Source organism: Prinia subflava, chromosome 1 (assembly GCF_021018805.1).
Source record: "Prinia subflava isolate CZ2003 ecotype Zambia chromosome 1, Cam_Psub_1.2, whole genome shotgun sequence".
In the NCBI taxonomy this organism is placed as follows: Eukaryota; Metazoa; Chordata; class Aves; order Passeriformes; family Cisticolidae; genus Prinia; species Prinia subflava.
This window is the reverse complement of record NC_086247.1, coordinates 134342754-134365536: the sequence shown is the minus strand read 5'-3', so window position 1 is coordinate 134365536 and position 22783 is coordinate 134342754. Positions and strand designations below refer to the sequence as shown.

General features: G+C 38.3%; 1 protein-coding gene across 10 annotated transcripts in view; it reads right to left on the bottom strand.

Annotated features, from left to right (window-relative positions):
- The window catches only part of CACNB2 (calcium voltage-gated channel auxiliary subunit beta 2), a 247575-nt gene that overhangs the window by 8264 nt on the left and 216528 nt on the right, over positions 1-22783 (bottom strand). For 8 of the 10 annotated variants that reach the window (XM_063413356.1, XM_063413311.1, XM_063413330.1 and 5 more), the window contains 4 exons: positions 21375-21484; positions 6995-7146; positions 6090-6185; positions 4612-4797 (listed from right to left, as the gene is read on the bottom strand). In XM_063413356.1, the coding sequence (XP_063269426.1) occupies positions 4612-4797; positions 6090-6185; positions 6995-7146; positions 21375-21484 (544 nt within the window). Of the gene's footprint in view, positions 1-3184; positions 3229-4611; positions 4798-6089; positions 6186-6994; positions 7147-21374; positions 21485-22783 lie in introns of all 10 variants that reach the window. The other 2 variants (XM_063413366.1, XM_063413374.1) reach the window with 1 other exon arrangement.

Genomic DNA, 22783 nt, shown 5'->3' with positions numbered 1-22783 from the left:
CTACCAGAACCAGCAGTAAGGTCAGGAGGTACACACTGAAAAACTGAAAAACTTCCCCCAATATCAAAGGTAACTAGGAAGTACCATGAAACCAATAAAATCTTAAGTACGAAACAATCCACTTTGAATCTAAACTAGGAAAGAAACCATTAGTATTCAACTTTTACTGAAAATTCAGTATCATAATACAATTATTTTTACTCTCATCAAAATGTAGGGTGGCACTTGGGTTACTCTGTGGCATTTTCGCATTTCTTGTGATGTTTCTGACTACTCCAGTTAGCAATAATCACCACCACCCTCCGGAGAAAAAGAGAGCATGCAGAAGCAGGACAAACTGCAGAAAAATTGAGAGGAGATATCATGCCAGGAGAGGGCATGTATCAGTTGAGAGTTTACAGATGCGAGTCTGGAAACAGCCGCTGTGGCAAAGTGATTTTAGAGGGCTGAGGAGGTGGATTCCAGCAAAGAACCAAAGCACAAAACCTTGGCTCTTAAAGAGTAACTTTTTTTTTAAGGAAAAAATTGCAATTGATTCTGGTATTAATAAAGTTTGTATTATGATACTAATAGTATCACGGACCTTCTCTTTTCTCAGCAATAATTTCATTTCTTCTTGGTAATGAAAAATTAAACATTGACCTCATAATTTTAAGAGCTTGAGAATACATCCCATTGCCAAGAAAAGCAGGAGGAGTGTGATATTATAACATACAAAGTTTCCTAACACATCACTGCTATTAAAAGACTGAAATAAAAATTACCAGGTAATAAACCTACTCTTCACCCGCATAAATGCTTTGAAATCACTGCAAAATGAACAAGTGGCATTATTTACCTCATTTGGGGGTTTCATTACATTAACCTGCTTTCATTGCCAAACCGCAGCTAAGGACTTCTCAGGATTAATCACAAAAATTTTAATAGTTAATACTGAAACTGAATTATACTTCTCACATGAGGGGAAGAATGTCAAGACAAAATCATCTCCACTGTCACAAAATAAATGTAGACTTTACCAGAGTCATACAGGCATTTGTTAGCGAGACTGTCTGAATACCAAAGTTAGTCTTAAGTTTGCCCTTCTATGTTCAGAGTTGTCTAAAAATAAGGATTGCCCCCAGGGCAGCTCATGGACGTATCTTCTTTCTGTCTTTCTATTTTGTGGAAAAGAGCTGGGGGAAGGAGGAAATTTTGTCCTTCAGCCACATATCCTGGCAGGTGGGTTTCCTAGCAACCCAAAAAGTAAAATTACAGGAAATTGGAAAGGAAAATAATTTGTATTTAATCAGAAACTTATAAAAAGCAGCATATTTCAAATCAGGAATTTGGTAAATTTGACAAATCTTAATTTTCTAAGAATAATTTGTTACATAAGCTTCTGAGAGACGAGCTAGGTTTCAAATTTGAAACAAACGGTATAGATGAGAACAAGGCAACAGGAATAGCAGTCAAATTTCTTATTTGTTCTTGCTTTTGTGATTCTCAAGATGATTCTGATTTGCCAGAAATGAATATAATAATTGTAAACATGAATAGATCTGTTCAAGGTGAAATGAAATGACTCAACAGAGGTGAATTGTAAATGAAATGAAGTGAAAAGCAAAAGAGTCCAAAGCAGTGCGTGCTTTGCATGTGTAAACACAACTTTTACCAGTTCGTCACCACGACTGGTTTTAAACAGGGTATACATATGAAACCCTATAATTCTCATGTGGTCAAATGCAAGTACCTATACATAATCATGACTAATAAATTCTGTCATTGCTATGGTTTGAGAACAAATGCAAAATTTGAACCTGCATTTGAAACATTGCTACTTTTACAAGCTCAGACGCATCTTCTGTGCTACGATAAGCATATGTGAAAGAACACAATGAATAAATTTAGAACAAATACCTGCAATTTCAGAATAGTATAAGGGCTGTTGGGATTTATGAGCAAATTCATTGACAGTAACTTTCATTAAATATTACAGGGACACTAAATAGGTAATATCTGAATCTGGACTGGAGCCTGGCTTTTTTGTTCATAACCAAATTCAGGCTTTGATTTGGAATAGATTCTTTAGTGGAGGAAATTTATGGCCCAATTTCATAAGAGTTTGTTTGGTGTAGAATAGAGAAAGTTGGAGATAATCCTATTTGAGTACTCAGTTTGTACTTTCAAAGAAGTAGGGGTTTGTGGAAAGTAGTTTAAAAAATGTTGAAAGAGGAGAGAGAAGCCTTTGTCCACTGAGTGAATTTGCATAGCTCCTTATTTTCAGTGGTCCCTGATCACCTGCACCATATGTGTGTGAGGTTGCTCCAGTTCTTTTGGCGTTAACCAATGATTTCCATACAAGTTTGTTCCAAAGCTCTCCCTCAGACAGACACAAAGTGTAAGGTCTTTGCCTATTTCATTTCAAACTGTCCCAGGAGGCCTCACACCTTCAAGCACCTCATGCCATGCAATGCACACAGGCAGCCTCATGCTGTAAAAATGCCACTCTGGCAGCTGGCAACACAAACCCCTCCTTACAATGTACCCTGGGGACTTAAAAACCACAAACCCAAAATACATTTCATGGCCAAGGAGCACTGCATTGGCCCCAGGGGAGGATGACTCCAGTGCTCTGCAGTGCAGATGTGGCTCCCCAGGCCAAACAACTGGTGGCTTTTCCCTGCACAGCAATCCAGGCAAATGGCACAGGCATAGACTTTAAACTCTCTAAATACAGGTTCATAGCACTGCTGAAAGAGTGGGTTTAGCAACCCTCATTAAAAAACAGGCCCACTCTGTGCCAAGGCAATGACAAGCTCAGGTTTGAGATGTCACCTGAAGATGTATCGTAAGAAAACGAAACCAAAGGAACAGAAAAGTTTTATGTTCCATAAGGGAACCCTATTGATTCCCACTTCTGAATTAGTAGACCTACAAACAAAGTGTGAAACTGCAAATACACCCTCATTTTTAGTCCTTAAAGTAAAAATCTGTTAGTGTGTAAGGAGACAGCACAGCATTCAGAAAAGTGTTATTAAAACTCTGCATAGTTCCTCCAGAGAAAGTGGTTAATACAATGAGTATGTGAGCTATAAATCCACACCCAAAGAGCATAAAAAACTTGAGCAAAATAATTTAGAAGTTTACAAAGCAAAGAAAGTTTATCTAGCAAGACTGCACACAACAATACTGAATTTCATACTCAGAAATTCTTCCAGCTCACAATTTTTTCAAGGTGTTTCAGCTCTGAGGACAGAAAAAAAAAGGCAGAAATGAGCTATAGTTTACAGTCTCTTTTCCTGCAACTGTGTCTGAAAGCAAGAGGAGATACTCTTCAAGTTGGCTAAAAAAATTTTCTTGTTAAAGTGTGTGGTTTTCTAATGAGAAAAAATTATTTGACACAAAAAATTGTTTTGCAAAACCTTAAAAAAGAGAACAACTTTTTTGCATTTTAATTTGGGTGTAGATATATTTCTTTCCTTTGATTTTCCAAAATGAGGTGTTTTTCTTAGCCAAAGTTATGAATTGTAACTTGCAGATGTATATAATTTATGGGCATATATTGAACTTAGGTAGCAATTTAGATGTAGTAAGCCTTTGTTTGATCTGGGACAGATTGATTTTATCCCCCTCTGTGATCTTCTCAGCCTCAAGGTGTCACTCACTACTTATAATGAAGTATCATCTTTAAACACTACATATCATGCAACACATATCCAAAGGAAAGCATCTCCTTATGCTGAACACCTCAATAAAATTATACAAACCAAAAGTCGAGGAAGAATAGAGGGGACATAATATGCCCAAATCAACAGGCACATCAGTGCAGAGGCAAGAATAAAGCCTGCTTTCCCATCTCACTGGAGAGTGTCCCCGCTGCTCAAGAACCTCTCAAGGTCTTTCTGCACAATGTGCAGTGCAGCGGGACCTGGAGTTGACGTAAGAGTTTGGCTTGAAGGAAGTCTGTACGTTCCACAGCAATGGCCAATGAATAAAAGAACAAAGGAAACGCTGGAAGGGCCACTTTGACCTTGAGTCTTTACTAATACAGTCAGTCATTCTCAACCTCTACAACTCTACAGCCTGTGGGAAGACTGGAACAGATTTCCCTCAGCGTTTGTGGATCTGCCCTGCACATGACCCAGTTTGTCACGCCGGGCCTCTGGGGCCGGGATTCGCCTGTGAGCGACAGCGTGCCCGTCAGTCAGAAGGTTACCAGGGCTGGAACGTGCACAGTCTTATTTCCCTGATTGGACCACATGTGGCCAGCTATAAAATGCTTGTGGCTGGTACATGTATTACTGGCACAGTGGTATCCTGGGCACAATAAAACCTGAAGTATTCCATTTCGTATCAACATATGTTTTTAGTCAGGCCAGCTTAGTCCTTGAAATCAAAACCAGCCCCCTAGTCAATACACAAGCACATGCTACTATGAATTCAATACAATAACAGTAATATGCTTGCATTTGCCTTTTATACTGAAAATGAGTGACTGTCTAATGAAAAAGCATTTAGTCTATCAACAACAGGAAAACATATTCAGCACATTCTAGTATCAGCCTAACTGTGCTTTGGAAGGAGAAGAAGCTGACAGGAGAAAAAGAAGAGATGGCATAAAAACTGTACCTGTAAATTTATATTTGGACCTGGGCTAATAGGAAGAGTGGCTGTTGCAAGTGTGCGAGTGAGCAGCTGGTTGGGAGGATTGCTGCTAGGTGGATGTGTGGCCTTCCAGTAGGCTTCCAGATAGTCAGCAAGGTGCTCACAAGCATCTTCAAGCTGGTTCTCATCAAGAATTACATCAAACATTTCCTGATAAAGGAAAGAGTGAGTATTTAGTGAGAATAATCACTGGGTAAAGGGAGATCAGCTAGAGACATTGATCACACTTTCCATTAATCAAAAATTAACCACATTTTTAATACTTGTATTAGGATATTTTACCATTTTTTTAATTTGTTTTTTTGAATGCAGTTCATACAAAAGATTGTAATCATAACTAGCATGAATGTTACACGTGCTAAAGCAAGGCCTTGTGAATTCCACATAGTAATGCACAAACAGTCAAAGACAGGGAAGAAGCAGCTTGAACAAATCTTAAATTTACAGAAAGAACAGATAAATATTGAAGAAATAACTGCTGAAAAAAATGGAATGGCAAGAAAGGGATTCAATCCCCCTGTAGAATAACTATGAGAAAACTACGGCAAACTAAGACCAATAAGTAACAACAGTAAGAATATAAATCATTCAGTTTCCAAGTGTCATACAAATATTAGGTAAGAGATTAGTCACACAGTCTAATTTTAGTCTTTTAAAGTTAGGAGGTGAGTTTCATTCATTTCCTCCCTGGTCAGGGAGCAAAAGGCAGCTTGAGGGCCTATGCAGGTCTCCAGCATTCTTCATTGACTTCCTGGGGACCTGAGCATTGGTTAACTGAGATGCTTGAACTTAAATGATAAAGATATTCCCTTCACTCAGCTCTGTAACTATGGCAAATTATATCTGCAACTGAACTGTACTCCCGTCTCCTGGTTTCTTACCCATACTCTTGACAGCTGAGTATGCAGGCAGCAAGGCATTCCAAGTTTGAAACACAGTTGGGGTGTCCTCACCTCCCCTTATAGGTGGAAACTGAGAGAATTTGCTTCAGTGCACATGTGAAGAAGAACTGCAGAGCTGTCAGCTATGCAGTACCACTCAGCTCTTTGCCAAAACCCTGACCAAGAACATCAGCAGTGGTGGGCCATGCTGACACATGTCCCAGAGGAGCTCCTCAAACCATTGGCCTTACTCTGAACTACCAGAGATAAAGCACAGTCACTAAGAGGGTTCATTTCTAGACCAAAACCCCCTAAAACTTATCAAGTAAAACAAATGTTCAGTTTACTGAACTTCAGTTTACTTAGTCACTGATTGTGACTAAGACTCTTTTTTCCCTGCACACTAGTGCAGAGCCCAGAGACTTCAGGAGGTGTTCTGCAAAAAACAATAGTTAAATATGGCCAGAAGAGGGCAAACAATCCTGAAAATTATGTAATTAACCTCGTGCTTGAAAAGAAAGGCACCTTTCAGAGACAAGACATAAATTAACAGTAACTCACAGGAGGACACTGTGCCAGTTTATCAGCTGCCACCATCTGAACATTAAGGTGTTTGGCCTGAGATTTCCCTCGAGATTTTATCAACCTCTGTAAAACCTGTGAAAAATAAGACATGAAAAAAAGTGAGAAGACTCAGACTTAATACACAAATATAACCACCTAAAATGTTTACATTTGCAACTGCTCACATGAGCACAGCAAATTCTTCATTTGCTGGCTTCAAGAACAGTTCCCATGTTGCCTCATCCAGGATGTAGTAGTTTTCATTTACATCCAAATATCTCCTTTCCTTTATAAGCACTAAAATTTCCACTCCTGCTTTTTTTTCTGCTGCTTCTGGCTTTGTTTGTTTCTAAGCTGAATTTTTTTAATTGATCGCCTGAGTTCTTTTCCCATAAATTCATTTTTCTCTTTCAAATGCTTCTTCACAAGGTCTGTGCAATTTTTTTTCACATAATAAAAGAGTATATTATCAGATGTTAAAGTTTAGCAATCAGTCTGATATTCATTCAGTGAAAATCATTCGTTCATTTCCATATTATTTTGATTTAACAAATCATGAGCGCTACTTTAATACTAAAAGTGAAATTCCAATTAAGAAACTCATTGGAGCTACAGCATCTTTTCCAAAATAGGTTTCAGTTAACACTAGGGCTCAGATACTTTTTTGATTATTAATGCTTCACTATCCAAAGGGAAGCAATAACATTATATTGCTGTGAACCTAAATGAGGACATGTGATTTTCCGCATTTAGGGCCTCAAATAACAGCCCAAAACAAAAAAAAAATACCCCCCCCCAAATAAAAACCCCACCAAACAAACAACAACCCCAAACAACAACAACAACAAAACCCCACAAAACCAAAAAACCTGAAAGAACAAGAAGGTATCTAAAATATTTACCTTAGGAGAAGAAATCTTTACATATACTATAATGGGGGCCAGAGAGGTTTTGCTCAGTTGAGCTGGGTGGTTAATGGTATCAGCATCAAGCACTACCAACTGCAGTGTCCTGGCTAATTCAAAAATCCGTTCAATTTCACTTTGAACTTCAGCTGCAAAGCAGAAAATTAGAGTTATGAAAATACTGAGAGGTGATTAGTTTTAAGAAATGTAACATTGCAGTAGGCTGGTGTGTTGCTCCTCCTCTGGTTGCAGGAGTTGTTTTTATCCGTGCACGTCCCTGGCGCAGCAGGGTAATGAATACAGCGTTAATGAGAGCATTTCACCCCCATCCTGCTGCCCTCGCAGGCACTGCCTGCTCTCTCACCTCACCAATTCCTGCTATTCCAGGCTCAAGAGATACTGATGACACCTTCTTACATGACCCCAGACCACACGTATAGGAAAAAGGGGTACAAATGCTTGCTGCATCAAATAGCAACCTTACTGTGTCACGAATGTGCTCCATGTAAATAACGTCAGCTCAGACTTCAATCTTACCCAGGAACCAGTTTGCTCAAACTGGTGTGCTTGAGATAGGCACTAGGAAGTACTGGTCCCTATATTAGGAGAAACTACTGTTTTCCCATTTACTTCAACTTACCAAAGCTCTGGAAAACAGGCTTTTTTTTTTACTGGCCTCAGTATTGTACCATGTTAAAATGTGGCTATTATGTGTAAAACACTTTTAGAAGAGAAAATAACTGAATGATCCAAATAATGCTATGGTATCCTTCTCACAATCCCAGGAGCTGTGATTTTCCCAGAGGAAAATCATCTTTTCTTCTGGCAGTCATGCTCCCAGCTCCTCAGCACCCTGTCTGATTGGCAGTATTTTCCAGGGCAAACCTCTCCAAGACAGATGGGCTGCATCCGCTTTCACAAGTGCTGTAGAAACTGTCTTCATTCTCCAATGAAACAAAACTACATCTTATAATAGCAGAATCATCTTTAAAATGAAATCACATTTTCCTGCTCAAATCTTGCCACCAGCTGATTTCACAGCGGAATTAGAGAAGCTGGGTGATTTGTGCAAGTCTATAAAGAAATTCAATGGACCAGACAAGACCAATTCATATAGGTTTCCCTTTAAAGGTTGTGCATGCTTCATGAATCAAAAGCAGATCAGATATCTAGCCCATTCAAAGAAAATATTAGAAGACAACCAAGAAAGACTTAAAGGTCAAGAACAGGTGCCAAAAATTTAATAGAGAGTTTCTTGAAATTACATTATCGGCCTTTTATCTATTATGCTGGCAAAAGCTTAACTTTTGCTTGAAAACACAACCTATCTGATTCGGCTAGAGAAAGAGTTTTCTACAACACATGGTCTCTTTCAAGATATATGAAGAGATTGATTTTTTCTAAATAAATCAGGGGCTATAAAAAGGTTGCAAAATTTCCAAGAGACAGCAAGGTATCCCAGGTACTATTTTGGTTCCAAATCAAAAAGTGATTGCTATGGTCATTTTATAAACAAAGTAACATCTAAATGTCATCAGAAAATCTATATATGATATCCTTTATTGGAGGAGGTGGACATTGGTTTGGCTTTATTAGAGATCACTTCCAACTGTTTGTGGTTATCTGCAGTTTTGGGTGAGCACATACAATCAGTCTTTTACAGCAGTGGACATTGTGAGATGTGCACGGTGTGGTATGGAAAACATCAATGCACGCTTTGCTGCTGGTCAGTAAAAGCACTGTGGTCCCACTGCTGTCTGAATTAGGACCATATTTTTTCAGACAACTTTTGATGGTTCTTGGCACATTTACAATTACATTTTCTACAACTTTGTTGCATAGAGATACTGCTGAAATCACTGAATACCACTGTCTCAGTGTTTTGGCAGAAGATAGTCAATAATCTATCCCTAATTTAAGTTCAAATGTCAACTAGAATAAACACATCAGAGATAATTTGTCACGCTGTTCTGATGATGAGTTTAGATTGCTATCCTGCAATTTCAAACCAGGTTCAACGCTTTAGTCAGTATAATAGTATTAGTTAATATATCATTTTAAGACCATTCCAGACTGCTAAAAAACTCTTGTTCAAGACAATTTATAACCAGCAAAATCTTTCTCTATGTCACTGTATTGTAATTTTGTCTGGGGAAGCAGCATTTGCTACTCTGCTCAAAGCTCTCTTCTGCCAGTGGAGAACACATCTCTGTGGACTAGATTTCCTGCTATATTTTTGAAACACCCTCTGCCAGGGCAGAGTATACCTCAGGGTAGTGAGGTGAAACACACCCACGGCAGCAAGTGCAGGTAACTATGGTCCTATGAACCAATAGCTTCCATTTGAGTCTCAAGATGGAGAGAGTTCTTTTTTCGTCAATTAAAGTGTATTTCAGTACTTATTTTTCTTAACTTGGGTATAGGAGAAAAGTTCAAGGAACTCCAGTGCATGACTGGTGAACTAATACATGTGCCTCTACCTCTTAAGTCAGGAATGGATGGGAAAAATGCCTCAGGGATAGCTGAAGAGGTCCTGATCTCCTGTTCCTCAGAGTACTTCTTCAGCTTCTGGAAAAACTTTCATTTTGCTTGAAATCTTCTTTGAATTCCAACTTTACAAGAGATGGCTGCAATTACTTACATAATAGTAGCTTCTCTTTTTGGATGACAAAGGCTTTATCCACTGCTACTGCTATGGTTTTCATTTTTCTTTAGAATATCTCTCAAAAACCAAATTCTCTGCCTGTAAAAATTCCTTCACAACAAGACATTCAACATGAATTTTCTTTTAGACTTTTGCCCAAAGTAAGCAAAGAACTCAAAAGGTCATGTGGGGATAGTAACACAAATGTCACTGGTAGTTAAAATAGGGAGCTGAGAACACTGACAGTAGGGTATCTTCAAAGCAGCACAGTAATAGCTTTGCAATTTTCCCACCTCCACGAACACCATCTATTTATAATAATGTCCTTTCTTATGTACTGGAGAGGCATAAGAGTGAAGTTGTAACACTAAACTCCAATAAACTGTATTTGCCAATCATAATGAGAGGCATAAAATAATTACAATTACTGTGACAATCACCATGAAATGCTGACAGCCCAGCTACAACACTCAAACCCAGAAATCAGCTACCAAATTTTAAAGTGACCCTCACAATCTATTTCATATGGTCTCCTTGGTAACCAGAAAGTGAATATATTTTAAATGACAGGAGCACTCAACTATTTATTCTATACAATAAGGAGTCAGCTCTAAGAACCAGTAAGTAAGTACACATCTCCCAGAGAACTTTTACAGCACATTTAAACTTACTTCCAAATAATAATTACCAATATCACTACTGCACCTTGAACAGAAATTCAGTGCAATGAGAGGACAAGTAAATCGTTTCTCTCATTATGGAGGCAGACAAATATTCCTTACACCAGTTGAACTCACAAGTGAACCCCAAGAAAAAAACTTTCCCAGTTCACTACGATGATCTCACCTAAAATACTGGCAAAGATACAACAACATTTTCTCTCTGTCAACTCACTAAGAACATGATGAACTGCAGTGGAACTTAGGGTCACTTATGTAATGCCATGGTACAGGAACATTCTCTATGCCACACAGCTGGAGGAACACAACCCTCCTGCAAACCTGGGCTGCATCCGCAGCAGCCAGGAGTCACTGGGACACTCAGCTTGACAGAGCATTGGCTACCTCAGCAATTTGTTTCAGCAAGAACATGATGAAAGAGCAGTTCCATGAGAGAGACAAGATGCAAAATGTATCTGGCCTGCAAAGGCCCAAGTGAAGCACAAAATACTGTGTAGAGGCAGTGAAGAAATTTTGATCTTCACAAGGAGCAGTGAAATTCATACACTCTCAACTGAGCACAGTACAGCTTTTAAATCCTATTAAATTTGACCTTCTCTCCTGTCTATGGTATCGGTGGCTCAGTTTTTCTTAATTGAAACAGATAGGTAAATTATTATTTCAACTGCAACAGGTACAGAGACAAAGCATTCTAGATTTTTTAAACATGGCTCCTGATATTACAGACATATGGAATGAAAAGAACACAACTCTGTCAATGTATGCAATACAAAATTATTAGCAACACCTTACACAAATGGCTTTGAAATAATTCTATAAATTAAGAACAGCTATCAGTAGACATGATTTGTATGCTAATTCTTTTATAAAAACAGAGTTACTTAAAAAAAAAATTGACCACTAAACTCCATGACTATAATTAAAGCATTGAGAAGTTTGAGGCAACCTCAGGATTTCCATAACAAAGATGAAAGAAAAAAAAACCAGTTTTTATCCCAGTGCCTTAAAACCACATAGAAGGTCTAGCACCAAAAAACCTGCTAGAAATGAGTAAAGGTCATATCTGAAATCCAAGGAAAAAAATTAAATACAAAGAAGAGGTAATTATTGAGCTGTGCCCACAAAAGTCTCTAATGAGAACAAAATCATTAGCTTGACTGACATAATTAAAAATTTAAATATTAATTTGTGAGCATGTGTGTGTATACACATTCTTAACATCGAGTGAAAAATCACCAGTGTCTCCATGGGGTACTGCTGTTAGCAGAATGCAGGCCACAGCAGCCACCCCTGACTGCAGCAGGGATCTGTGCTCACTAGAAACAAAGCAAAGAGGCTGCTGCCGAGGGGATCCCATAAGCTCCAAGGGGCTTGAGCACAGCAGAGTGAGCTGTGAAGAACCCCCACATGTATATAAGTGTTTGGCCTCTTCTCATCTTCCTCTTTCCTCCCCTCACGCAGCAATGCTGCTGTGGGCAGGCAGGGAGCGAACGGGGGCTTGGCAGTGTCCATTCCTCTCCAGGCAGGGAGGTTCAGTCCCACAGTCTGCAGGCAGGATAACATGACCCACCTCACACTGTGGGGTGTCCCGGTGCTGGGGGGCAGAATGCTTTGTGCCTCTACTCCAGCACATCCACCTAAGAAGGAAAAAATCTTGGAAAACATAACCAAGAAGGAATAAATGCTAGCTTAGTCCTCAGGCAACTGGTCAAAGGATGCCTGGATTACAAGTCTTTTAATCAAATGTCTACCCTAAGTGTAGCTTTGTGAATATACTTAGGTTTCCCTGGTCTCCACCAAATACCTTAGCCACTAGCCTGTTATGTAAAAAGGGGAGGGTGGGAGTGGGAGGATGACAATATTTTCCAGGAAAAGTGGCTGCATGTGTTACTCATGCCTAACAGATGGGGCTCCTGTAAGGGATAAGGCAGAGAGAAGTATGTCTGCTCTCTGCCTGGAGCTCCTGTCTGGGCTCTGCTGAAGGGGAGCTGTGGGGTGAGGTGCTGCAGGAGCACAGGGTTTTCCTCCTCCTGCCTGCTGAGGCTCAGTTTAGGCAGAATTCAGATGGCTTTTAATGTACACACACGTCCAAGTGGTACTGACAGAAACAATCTCATGTTTGGAAACCTCAACATAATCGAGATTTATTTATAATGGAACAACATCTCCTGAAATGCAGGACTGTAATTATGTAAAAATATAAAACAGATAGTGTCATTTAAAAATACTAAATGGCACATAAAAATGTCTACTTCCTGCCTCATTTCTCTGGGCTAACAAAACAATAGCATTCATGGAATGATGCTTCTTATGCCAAGTTAAACTGGAAGTAAATTTTAATGGCCTATGAATGGAAAAGATTGAAAGCAGCAGATTGCAGCAGTAACACAAGTGGCTGAGCACTGCACAAGGGTGCACAGAAATGAGTGTGCCAGGAAGAAGCACAACAGTTCCAGAAGGTGCCATGCAGCAGCACAGCACTGCTCCTATCATCAAGCTCCCCTGCACTCTGTTAAGGAGTAACTGTAATAGGAAAACTGGGCAAAGAAGCAGTCTAACATTTGTTTTGTCCGGGAGATCAAGTGTCTCTGCATAGTTCAGAATGGACATCATCATGTCAGGCTAGCAATAACTTGGAGATTTGTGCACCATCCCTCATTACTCAGTGCAGTGCTAGGTTTTTACAGATCTAGTCCATACATAGGCACCAAGTAAGTGTTCCCTTGGTCTGCTGCTTTTCTCAGAACAAACATAAATAACAATGTTCAGCCTTTCTCACAGGACGTGGAACTACTCTATCCCTGGCCATCCAACCCCTCCTGCTGATGGTGTGCCACTCACAAAACATTTGCGTATTCACTGAGTGGGAGAGATACTGACTCTGCAGCCTGATGCTCAGAGTGGGAGGCAAAACACATGGATCCCAGTTCCTTCTCCAGGGAAAGTTTATTTATTATGCAAAGTGCGTAAGACTCAGCAGGACCAACCAACAGCCATCCTAGAGGTGATCATAGCCCTGTCATGGCAATGGGAATGATGAGTCCATGCCTCTTAGCAGAGAACAGAATGAACCCAGACTTCTTTGCATTCTGGTTAAACAACACAAACTTTTAGTCTTGGATAAAAAGGGGACACAGACACCAACTTTAATCAGTCCCACCAGCCCAGGAGAAAGAAAAAAATCTGGATCAATTCAACCTACAGTGTGAACAGTTTTAAAGGAAGCAAAGTGTACTCTTAAACAAATGAGCTAAAAATATATCCACAGATATCCATAACCTTAGAAATTATTCTTACACATTGCTACACTACTTTGTTTTAGGCATGCTTTATTTCAATGTAATTATCAATCACACCTATTTTCGTGCTGTATCATGAGAAAATATAAGGACAGGTTACTAAGAATTATCTCTAATTTACAGAAATCAATAATTTTTTCCCCCTATACCCTTTGAAAACACTCAGGAAATTTCATTAAAATGCTTTGCCTACACTGGATCAAAATCTTATTTGCAAGTTAGAATATTGGAAAGTTGGTAACAAACTTCTGATACAGAACTACCTAAAGAATTCAGTAGGGCAACTCTGACCTTAGATGTTAAGAAAATCAAGGCTGACCCAGCAGGATAAAAGAGTATTTTGGGACATGTGAGACTGATAAATGATAACAGGTTCACTAACTTCATGCTACTTTTTCCCCATTTGTGGGCCTAAAGGATAGCTATCTCCTCATGAAAAACTCAGAAGGTCTTAGCTGCTATTGTACTGCCTTCTGGTTCAAGGCGGGTTCAGGTTTACCAGGTTAACATTTAACACTTGACAGTGAGAGTTACGGACATTTGTCACAGCTATCTTGAAGACAAAATTATAAAGGGACAATCAGGATTTTCCTTAACACATTAAACATCTCCTTTATTTTCTTTGACCTATATTAGATCTCTAAGACTTTGGGAGGGAAATACTCTTGGTTAAGTCCAAATTTTGTACTCCTGTTCCTTGGCCTCTGTAATGAAAGATTTTTATGAGGCCTAGCTAGCACTCTTTTAAATTTATCTTTGATTTATAATTGAGGAACCCTTTACTTGGAACTTATCCTATACCATAACTGTCATTAAATTATCAGACCCGGAGAATACACAGTAATATATATGTATATAATATACAGTATGTATGTGTATACATATATATTTAACAAATAAATTGTTACCACAATTTCAAGCATTCAGTTGGCTTCTCACACAAATATCAAGGAAAAAAACCCCACAAACCACAAGGCTGAAATTTGCACAGCTAATCCACTACTATTTCTTAGACAATTTATATTTCATTCTCAGAAGATAAAACTTTGGGGTATCAACCTAATGATGTGAATGGCATCTTTATACACTTTATAGAGACAGCCTTCCAAAAGTAGGTGCCCAATTGCACATGCAAACTGGGTGCATGTAATGCCTGACAAGTTATATTGCACATGGAAAGCAAACAAACAGACTCCCAGGCACGTGATGGCAATTGATTTACCATAAACACAATGACACATTTTACATCCACGGTCACACATCTGTGTTAGAACACGCAGATTAGGTGCACGTATCTCAGAAATTCACAATGGAATACCTAATCTGTAGTGTTTACTTGTCAATGTCAACTTTATTTTTAGAATGACTTGAAAATAAATAAGGAAAACCAGCAAGGTTTTCTAAAAGAAACACTTAGCAACACAGTACAGGATCGGCTTTTGTCTGTCAGTGAGCCAGATGCAAGAAACACACGGTGATTCTGTCAGGTACAATAAAGCACTGAACACAAAACAGCAGGAAAAGTAATTTGCAAGCTTGTATACATACCTAAAACATCTGGAAAGGGAGAGCATTAATGAAGCAAAGAATGGAAAAAGCCAACACAATCAGGTTTTGTACAAAGCATACAGCATGAGGTAAGGTTATAACAAGTGTAACATACACAGAAAAAGGTTTGGGTTCTTTTGACAAAAAAATGCAGCAAAAGCACAAAGCTGGTTCAGTTTCTGCAAATGGCATGTATCCATATAAAAATTTAACTAAGCCAATTGGGGCTGATTTTCAGATGAATAAGATTTAACCACAAACTGTACCTTTTTGGAGAAAAAATCTGTTCAAAACTACAGATTTCTTCTAGGCTTTTAAAGATATTTGCCCTTTCCTTCAACATCGCACGTGTTAAAACATGGAACAATATTGACAAGCAAACATTTATCTTTACATCAAAACAAGCTTAATTAGAGAGTGTCCTGCCTCAAAATGGGACAGAGAGGAATAAGACTGTACTATCCACCTAAATCTTTTTGAGCCAGACACTATTTTTAAAAAGTTCTCAAGAACATTAATTTTATAGTAGATATTCAGTGGCAACATCGGTTTCCAATGAGTCAAATCCCAAGTCTATTTTTAACTGATTCCATTACAAAAGCAAACTGTCAGTCGATAGGTGTGTGCAGCATTATAAGCTGATTGAGACTCCCTTATAATCCTGTAAATCCAGCTCCTCGTGGCTATTCCTATTTCTAATTATCACATTGTTTGTGTATGTCTCTTTGAAATGAATTCTGGCTTGTCTATTAAATCATTCCAAAGAATGGTGCTCACTTCACTGTTTTCTGTGCTATGTACAACATTGCAGACCTGGACTGGGTGATAAGGTAAGAGTTCTCAAAAAGAGGTACATTTATTTCCCAGAGAAAAGTATTTAGTATTAATATATCAAGCACACTACATTGGTACCACCTTCAATATTTGCTGGAACACTTATGAAAATAATAATTAAAAAACAACAAAATCATTTCAGAAGTCTAAGAAATAGCCTTCTCTGCTGCAGTTACAACTGCTGCTCACAAACGTGATCATAAGTGAGGGGTAGGTCAGTGGCCTGGCTGCATGAGCTAACACTACACAAAGTTTGTTGAGTAAAAAAATAGCTTTCCATTGAAACTGGAAAGAAGGAGGGATTTGGATTAGATGAAGCAGTTCTATATTTGCTATATATATTATACAGCAAATATATATATATATATTTCCAGAAAAGCATTTTTAAATTATGCCAGATCTAGGAATAAACGACATTGGTCTCTGTCTACATGCCAACGTCTGTTCAAGGAGGACAGAGAAGAGAGCAACTCATCTCCCCACATCTCAAAGCTGTGCAGCCAGGAGACCCTTTCAGAGCAAACCAAAACAAACCAAAACAAATACTGTTTTTCCTTAACAAGAACAAATTTTTACTGTGATAAATACCCGCTTTAAATACCTAGGCCAGAAATAAGTCATTGTAGACAGTCTGGACAAAAACAAACAAACAAACAAAAAACCCCCCAAACCCAAAACCAACCAACCAAACAAAACCCCAGCACAGATTTAGTGTTTGCCTAAATTCTGGGGTTTTTATCTTCCTTCCTCCCCTCCCGCCCCCCACCAGTGATCTGGGGAAAAGATCCTATTATTTCCATTTTATAGAAGGGAAAATGTAGGCAGAGAAAAAATTCCTTTTCCAGGACTCCAAGCAGACCAGCAGCAGATACTGGAAAAGATCTAATGTGATGTGAGTCCTGATTTAATGATGTATCTATAAAACTTGCATTAGTAGAGAATACTATTGGCTGCAAAACTACTGCTAATAAATAAATACAAAATGCCAAAATAGCTCTCCTAAACCAAATCTTTTGTGATCTGTATTATAAGAGAGCATATTCAGGAACATATAACATATTTGTTCCTTTAAGGCTGCTGTCTTATTCAGTATGCAACTCCATACACTGTCAACTGATAAGAAGCCATTGAATAATTTACTTTCTCTTCATTGTCAAATACATGTTTCACATCTCATTTAGAACACATGGCTCTAATCTTTCTCTGAAAACAGAATGCATAAAATATTTATGGGCTATTTTGTGGAGCTTACTTTGGTGGTATATGCAAAAGAAGGATTTTTCCCTTTGAAAATCCCAGTTAGGTGAGAAGCTGGAATTATTTGTACATTCCAAAGAGAAAATTGAATTACAAAGAATAATCAAAAGTTATGAATAATTCGGTGGGATTAATTTCTAGAAATGCAGTCTCTGATTCTTCAGAGTAATTACCAGTAGAAATTATATTCAGAATAAAAATACAGGATTCCTGGGGATTCTTTCTTCCAAATTGGAACATAACCTTGAAGCTTCTTTTAGAAGTCAGTACTGAGACTCGGGACATTCCTGATGCTGCTCTGTATTGTCAGTGCAGAGTATCAGTACTGATCTGAGAGAAGGAAAAAATTCTTTGAGCTAGGCTGGGAATGAAAAGAATACCTCCCCAGTTAAATGTCTGCAAAGAGTAGAGCTTAAAATAAGAGAACTTCTGGGGAATGAGGATCCACAAGGCTGTTACTTCACAAGGTACCCAACAGGAGCTCCAGTAGTCCATAAAGGACTGCCTGCTTTCCATCCCCCTTCTCCAAGTTAGTGCATTACCATGCAACATGCTGATTTTTGATGCTATACACTATTATTTGACAGGTCCAATGCCTGAACTTCTGTTTCAGCTACAATACTCAGTATTTCTACAAAAGATGCTTGAAGCATACAAAGAACACTAGGGGAAAATAGCCATCTTCATGAAGTCTGTAAATAACCAATCCAGTACTATACAGCAGTTCTGTATCAGAAGCAGCAAAAGCCACTATTGCATTGGGGCAAATCCATTGCATCCAATTCCCCATACTGTTCATACATTTTTCAAGAATATTAAGGCAGAGGACCGGTGGAAAAGTAATCTGTAAAAATTTGACCAAAGACTGGATCACAGCATTTAGTATCCTAAAGATACTAAAAAGCTGCACAGTTAACCCTCTTATTATCAATTCCCAACCTTTATTTTGCACTACTTGAATTTGTAAAACTAATAATATTCTTTTAATAGGATATTTTGTTGACTTATAGCAAATTCATCAAACAAAGTGAAAAAAAAATCCACAATATAGTGCAATATTGCCACTCTTCTACTTCAGCCAACTAAGTACTCACAGCAGTGGTATGTTGTCACCTACCAGCAGACCACAATGATGTTTCCTGATTCTGAGTCTTATTTCTGCCTTAAGGTACATTGCAGGTAGACAAGGAAGCAGGCTGTAACATACCTTGTACTTTTTTCTTTTGCCTTCTGCAAGAGTTTTCCCACTGTCTTACAAAAGCAGTTACCTTTTCTGACTCCAGCTTATTTTATTTTCTCTGTTTTCCTTCCAACACTGCTGCCACATCACTTCCCTTTCTGTCTTCCTGTCTGATTTCTGCCCTCCCATGGTTTATCCCATGCCTAGAGCACTGACCTGGAGGTGCTTTACCAGTGGTTTTGACCATCCCAACTCCTTCTCCATAAGTCCAACCTTTTCCATAATAGTTTTTCACTTCTTGCCTTCCTGCCTTAGCCTGGCCAGCCACCTGTTCCTCTGGGAGAACATCTTTAAAGTAAACAGCTTTTTACTCCATTCTCCATGCTACACAGCAAAGGAGGGACTGCAAATTTAAAGATAAGCATCTTTTCACCTCGATTCTGCTTGGCTGCCCTGATTCAGTCTGCTGGGAGCAGGTTCTGCTCAGCATCCTTGCTGGACCTTGCCAAGGAAAGCTGAGTCTTCAGATAATTCAGATGTAAAGCTTGGCATGTGTTAATAGCAGTTTCTAGTAATTTAGTCAAGTTTTCTCATTATTTCCATAAAATTGCTCAGAAACATATAAACAAAATTTTTTTCAGTTCGCTACCAAATTTCAAAACCCTGATAGATTACTAAAATAATGGAAGTATTACAGCTTCTGAAGGAAAAAGGTTTGAGAATATTTTAGCATACAGAAAATTAATTTTTGCCGTAACTTTATGTGAGAATGACCCAATTGCTCTGGTCAAAGATCTTCAAAGTTATTTTATAAATCAGTTAATTTTTGGAGCAATTATACGCAACTGAAAACCTGATATGTAGCAGGAAATCTTAATTAATAACAGGCCTGTTACAAAAACTAGAGAGACACGTCCACCTGTCTATCCACATAGTTGCGTATACACATAATCATAGTCATCTCTTGGGTGTCTCAAACCAAGGTTCTGTCAGAATTCCCATTTTAAATGCCTCCATCTAAAAAAGTACCTTAACACAAAGAGAAAATGTTACTGCTCTCAAGAGTATGGTTCTACATGAAGTTAAGGTGTACCAGATTGGGCACCATTTAATTTTTATTGATTTTTTTTTCCTGTATAGAATTTTGTCACAGATGTTTCACATATATGAGAATATTTCAGCATGAGGAATGAATGAATGAATGACATATGCAGCTTTTACTGCTGCATATATTTGTACACTATTGCAAAATTGCACAAGCTTTGCTGATGAGGCTGGAAACTTAATCATCATCATGTTTGTTCCATGACTAGCTTATCTCCATACTTATTACCAATTTTCAGTCCTACTCAGAATAAGTGACACTTTATCTTTTCATTAGATTATTAAACAGCCTTTAGTGACAAGACTGAAATTCACACAGAAGACTATTCTTGTGTTTAAAGATGTTAATTATGTTGTTACAGTACGTTACATTTTGATATTTGAAAATACTTAAAAGAAGACAAACTTGGAAGCTACAGACTACTTTCAAGCAAAAATTCACAACCTCCATATAGCTGAAAGCAAAGGTTTTACGAAACAAATTTTCAAGAAAGGGAAGTCAAAATTTTTAAGGTGGAGAAGCTTATTCTAAAAAGTACTACTATATTAGGCAAACATTAACTATTCAGTCACAGGTCAGGAGCTGGAAATATTTTTGTTGCAAAACTGATAAAAACTTATTTAATAGGATGAATGAAACTACTTTCTTGTTCCACAAAATTTACAGTTTTTCAAGATGAAATGCTGTGTTTAGGGAAAACCAATCTCTCTCAAAGGCTAAAAAGGGGAACCTGCAGCTCAGCTCTGTAAAGGCAGAAAAATGCCAGAAATATTCACCTAGGATGTAGGAAGTTCCCCTTTTTTTTTGTGTTTGATGGGGGACTTGCACAGGATTTCTTATGGGACTTTTGTCCTGTATCTCAGTCAAGTATGAGTCAGTGAGTATGTAGACTCCTGGCAGACTCATCTTAGAATCACAGAATGGTTTGTATTGGAAGGGACCTTAAAGATCATCTGGCTCCAGCCCCCTTCCATGGGCAGGGAGCCTCCCCCTAGACTCTCTCCTGGTGTATCTCTACACAGGGAATGCACCAGTGACAGCAGCAGAGTCCTGGATACAATACATCTCCCTCTAGAGAAAAGGAAAAGGCAGTCAGGAATTAAAACTCCAAAATGATCACCGTTTCCTCCTAACTCTAAGGACACCTTGGGATGGGAAGCTCCAGTGCAGCCTCCTGTATTGTAAATGGTTACATCTAATTACATCTTCTCATCTAAACTTATTTTTCTCTCTGGATAATAAATGCTTAAATATTGATACAACTGGAGAAGTTTGAGTACAAAAATATTTATGTAAGATGACAGACATTTAGGCTATGAATGTAGCTATACAGTTTTTTAAAAACATCTCTGTTTCTGCATGCTTTCTTTATTTGTACCAACCTTATGATTAGTTCAAACTGATACAAAATTCATAAAATGTGTACTTCAATAATTTTTCTCAGGTTTCATGTCAGTAGCTACCACTACTAGTAATCTTACAAAAAATGATGCATAATATCAATAATATACATATAATTCCAAGTATTTGAAAACTGTCACTTCTATTTAACCAGAAGAACACATCTTCAGATTTTATATGGATGACTGCCTCTCCCCACTGAGGCAAACAGCAAAACATGAAAACAGCATAAGCAGAATAAACCAAAATCACTATAGGAAGTTTACCTGATATAGTGATTTTAAAATGATTTCTAGTGCCAGGATTTCTGAATTATGGGAACTGTGATTTTCTCACAGCAGAGAGAAGGCTATTTTTAGCTTACACACATGAAATGAGAGGAGCATACTTCAGAGGGAATTTGTAGATAGCATCATCACAGGTACTTACCTAGGCTTGATCTCGTGTTAGATCGCTCTATTATCGCGTGCTTACTGGGATTGTTTAATACTGAGCGTTTGGCAAGCGAGATGTCTGCTGTGACTCGTGTAATTGATATACTGCAAAAGAAATACAGCAAGATAGTACTGAACATTATTTATCTTTCAGGGATGTGGGGAAAATTCTTGTTTAACACTAGAAGATGGCTAATACTACAGAAAAATAAGGTCTCAGCAGCACAGTATTTTTCACCCAACCTGAACAGAGAAAAAACTTTATCTAACTTAAAATTGCTACAATAACTATTGATAAGTCATCCCCCTACACGTGCCTGGGGGGAGGGGAGGCAGGAGGAGGTCAGGGATTGCTGCAGAAGATGGGACTTCCCTAGAGTCTCCAGGTCTGGTGAGGGTCTGACATTTCACCAGTACCCCCAGTATGAACAGGCTGGTTTCTCCTTTCCCTGACATCTTGAACGTTACTGAATGACAACCTGGCTTACTTTAGCCACACCTGTAAGACATGCAGGGATATGAAGAATTAAATGGTGAAGGTAAGGCTTAGCAGAGAAATTAGTCCAGCAATATAATTCAGGGGGTTTTTTTGTTTGTTTTGATTTGGGTTTTTTGGCTTTTTTATTGTTCAGTTTACTAGCATGTGTTTTTCTAACAGAGTGCAAGAGCTACCTATAATTTTCCTGAAAGATTCCTGCTAGCAATATGCTAGCCACCTAAAAATAGGAACTGTAACTTGGAGAAACACATACTTGGAAAGTCTAGGTTGACTATCTGGCAGGCGCAGTTTTGTGTTTATGAGAAAAGATGAGCCAAGAAAGAAGTGGTAACTTTCAGTTGTTCACACTGACCTGCTGCATAACCTTCTGCATATTCTCCTTCCTAGGAAAACAGTTTCTTTGGTTTGTTTGACTTTACAGGGTCAAAATGCACCCTTAAGTTCCTTTTCAAACTCTCTGGTCTAATGAGGTTTAGAGGTCACATTTTTCCAGTGCTCAGCGTTAAATCAGACTGATAATATTCCCTTGTTCTTCCTTGTAGGATTTTACTTGCATTTTAAAAGAGGAAACGGATTTGCTGAGAAGTGGGAGGGCTCCTCTCTAGCAGGCACAGTCAGATGCTGTTTGTTAATCTGAAATGTAATCCAACAGGCCATTTCCCAATGAACTGAACATGTGTATGCACTTATCTAAAACATGTAACAGAGCCAGAAGTTAATATGAAAAAACAGAATAATGTGCACAATACTGATCAGCAATACAATTTTGGAAATCTAGGCCTGATTTAACTAAAGCTAAAATCACAACCAAAGATTGTGATTTCTGGCATAGCTCCTCACAGATAGTGCCATTTGTCTTAAAATTAAATCAATTGTATATTGGGATACTTATTAGTTTTCTTTAT